Source organism: Entamoeba nuttalli, assembly GCF_000257125.1.
Source record: "Entamoeba nuttalli P19 unplaced genomic scaffold asmbl_2071, whole genome shotgun sequence".
In the NCBI taxonomy this organism is placed as follows: Eukaryota; Evosea; order Mastigamoebida; family Endamoebidae; genus Entamoeba; species Entamoeba nuttalli.
Genome location: NW_008575051.1, coordinates 1 through 3590, shown reverse-complemented (window position 1 = coordinate 3590; position 3590 = coordinate 1). Strand labels below are relative to the sequence as shown.

General features: G+C 28.7%; 2 protein-coding genes across 2 annotated transcripts in view; both read right to left on the bottom strand.

Annotated features, from left to right (window-relative positions):
• Positions 1-2035, bottom strand: part of ENU1_007890 (serine/threonine protein kinase, putative) — a gene marked incomplete at both ends in the record, with an annotated part of 2049 nt that extends 14 nt beyond the window's left edge. Inside the window, one exon of the mRNA XM_008856591.1 lies at positions 1-2035. This exon is cut by the window's left edge and continues 14 nt beyond it. Coding sequence (XP_008854813.1) covers positions 1-2035 — 2035 coding nt within the window.
• A 237-nt stretch (positions 2036-2272) lies between these two features.
• Positions 2273-3481, bottom strand: ENU1_007880 (tyrosine kinase, putative; the record flags this gene model as incomplete). The annotated part of the gene is made up of 1 exon (XM_008856590.1): positions 2273-3481. One exon carries the CDS (start codon positions 3479-3481, stop codon positions 2273-2275), a length of 1209 nt encoding a protein of 402 aa, XP_008854812.1.
• Positions 3482-3590: the final 109 nt, after the last annotated feature.

The following is a 3590-nucleotide window of genomic DNA, read 5'->3' as shown; positions in this document are numbered from 1 at the left end:
CATTAGTAATAAACCATTTATGTTTTAATAGTTCCCTTGAAGACGCTCGTTGATTTGGATTTCTTTTAAAACATGAAAATAAAAAGTCTTTTAGTTGTACTGAAACAGTACTTGGGAACGGTGGATAGTCATCATTAACTATTTTATATAATGCTGCTGTTGGATTTAAATCATAATATGGTGGATTTCCTGTTATCAATTCAATAACAGTACATCCTAATGCCCATATATCTGCTTTAACTGTAGTCCCTTGCATTTGAATAACTTCAGGTGCCATCCAATTGGGTGTTCCAATTGGGTCTTCATCACTCCCTCCTTCTTGTTTTTCATTTCCATTCATTTGAACACTAACTCCAAAGTCTGCAATTTTTACACTTCCATCTTTTGCTACAAGAATATTAGCTGCTTTAATATCTCTATGTACAATACCTTGGTCATGAATAAATGCTAATCCATCTAATACTTGATGAATATATTTTGCTGATAAACTTTCATTTAAGTGATTAAATTTCTTTACAATATTTAATAATGAACCACTTTCCATATATTCCATTATAATATAAAGAAATCCATGACTTTCTGTTGATGCAATATATCTAACAATATGTTTATGTTTCAATTTTTTAAGTAATCTAATTTCTTCCATAACCTCTTTCATTACAGATTTTTTATTTACTTTCATTTGTTTAATTGCAACAAATTCTCCACTATCAGTATTCATTCCTTGAAATACTTCTCCATATGCACCTCTTCCAATTGAATTAGCAATTGAAAAAACAGACCTTTCGTTATCTGTTTTTACAACTAATTGTTTAGTAACCATTGGGTCATCCCCATCATCTTCTTCTATTTCTTCATGTTTCTTATTTTTTTTATGTTTCTTTTCTTTTTTCGGTTTTGCCTCACTTTCATCTTTCTCTTTTACTTTATTTATTTGAGTGTCTTTCTTATCTTTTGTTATTTTTCCTTCTTGGTTTGTTTCCTTTTTGTGTTCTTCAACGTTAAGTTTGTCAATTGTTATTCGCGTTGGTATTTGTGGAATAACTTCTTTTACTTCATTCTCATCCATTAACAACTGATGACCAGCTGGTAATGTAGAAACAGATGCATTAGGTATATGATTAGCTCTTGGGCTCTTGGGAGATCCAACTCCATCACTAGTTAATTGTTTTGTAACAGGAACTTTACTTTGTAATTGGTTTTCATTTGTGGTTGTTTCTTCTTTACCTGAGGAAATACAATTTTTTAGTTTACTTGATTTTTTCGGATTAAGTGCTTTTCTTTTTGGTGTGTCTGAAATCTCATCAACTTTTTTTTGTTTACCTCCAAGTTGTTTTCTTTTTGGTGGAGGTTCTGGTTCTGTTATTTCTTTTATTGTTTGGTCAGTATTTGCATGAGTTTCGATAACTTCATCTTCTTTTGTCTTTTCCCTTAATTCTTTTAGCTCCTCAACAATATCTTTTGGAAGATCAGTAATTTCTTTTGACTCATTAACATCTTCTTTTGGTAGAGAATTTTCAATTAATTCTTGTGAACTATCTTTTACTTCTTGTTTTTGAACTTCATCTTGAACTTTTTCTTCTGAAGTTTTATGTGTTTCTTTTGGTTTCTTTAATTTTTTCTTTCCTTTTAAAGGCTTTCTTGGATTTAATTGTTTTCTTTTCACATTTTTTTCGATTCCATCATAATCGTCATCAATTGGTTCATTACATTGGACATGATTAAATTCTTCATCATTCAATATATTATCATTTATTTCTTCTTTAACTATATTTTCTTGAGGTGTTGTTGTTTTTATTTCTTTTTTTTCTGATGATTTCTTCTTATCTTCTTTTGAAGTTGTTGTTAATCCTGTTGGTGGGTTTTTGTCTGTATCAATTTCATTTCCTTTTTTTGAACTTTTAATCAGTGGTATTGTTGGTTTCTGTTGTACGGAAGGCGGGATATTAATTGTTTCTTCTTGCTGTTGTTTACCTTGAACTGTGGCATTCACTCGTAATCGTCCAGTTGTTCCATTACTATTGACAACACTCATTCGTGCTTTTAGTTGTTTTTTAGTTCATTCTTAATCAAAACGTTTTATTTTCCTTTTTTTCTTTTCTAAAAAAAAACTTTTTTTAACTTTTTTTCCTTAAAATCCCGAATTTATTGAGAAGTGAATGAAAGAAATGAAAAAAAAAAATAGAAAAAAGAAAAACAAAACAATATTTTGTGTTATTTTTATTTACAACAAAAAAGAAATAATTTGAAAAAAAAATTTGAAATTTAACAATTAACAACTTTGTAAGAATGATTCTAACTTTTCTATTATTGAATCAATAGGGAGTCTTTCTTTAGGTTCTTGTGCCCAACAAAGTGTGATTAGGTTATAGATTGGTTCTGAAATATTGTCTGGTCTTTCTCTTCTTTGTCCTTTATTAATAAAATCAGCAATAGCCCATGGGAATTTGAATAACAATTTTGGATAACATTCACCCCAGTGGAATGTTTCGTACATGGTAATACCAAATGAATAAATGTCTGCTGCTTTTTTATATTTTTGTTGTTGTAAAATTTCAGGAGCCATATAAGTTGGTGTTCCTATCCCTTTTGTGAATGTCATATTCGTCATCATCATATTAATATTTCTTGATGACCCAAAGTCTGTTAATTTTCCATTTACTTTTGAGAATTCATCAATTGATAATACTAAAATATTATCGGGTTTAATATCTCGATGTAATATTCCATTTGAATGAAGATATGAAATTCCTTTTGCAGCATCAATCAATATTTTGATTTTCATAAATAAACGTATTTGTATATTTTTTTCTTTTTTCATCATATCTTGTAATGATCCATATTCTGCATATTCAGTTACCATACATATTTTATTAGGAATAAATACTGCTCCATAAAAGTGAATAATATAATCACATCTAAATTTATCTAACATAAGTATCTCTTTCTCAAATTCTGTTAATGCATCTTCATCATCTTGTATATCTTTCATTCTTTTAATAGCAACTTTATTTCCTCTAAAAATTCCAAGATAAACAATTCCAAATGTTCCTTCTCCTATTTTCTTTTCTTGAACTAATTCATCTGGATCAATCTTAGTTGTTATCTCTGTTTCAGTTTTGACTGTGACTGTTTCCATTATCTCCTTTCCTTCTTTCATATCAAATCCAATAACTGACAATTTCTCTTCTATTTTACATGTGCACAATGGCTGAATAAAAATTTCAAACTCACACGCATACCCTCCTTCAAGCGCAACCAATGGTGGTTGAACTCTTAGAAGGAATTTATCATTCTGTTCTTTAGATGTAAATTGAACTTTTATTTCGTTTTTCCCATTATTGCCAACACATATTATATCTTTTGTTTCACTTCCAACAGGTAAAAATACATTCTCACAGTCAAATGTTATGTTTCTCTTATTAATGACTAATGGAGAATTTGGACTAAGCTCTATAAATTGAATATTACTATATTTCATCTTAAAAACACAAATTGTTTCTGAATTTCTTTTTCTTAGGTTACGTTCTATTCTAATGAAAAGAATTAATGATATTATCGTGATAATAATTAACATTATAACAATACAT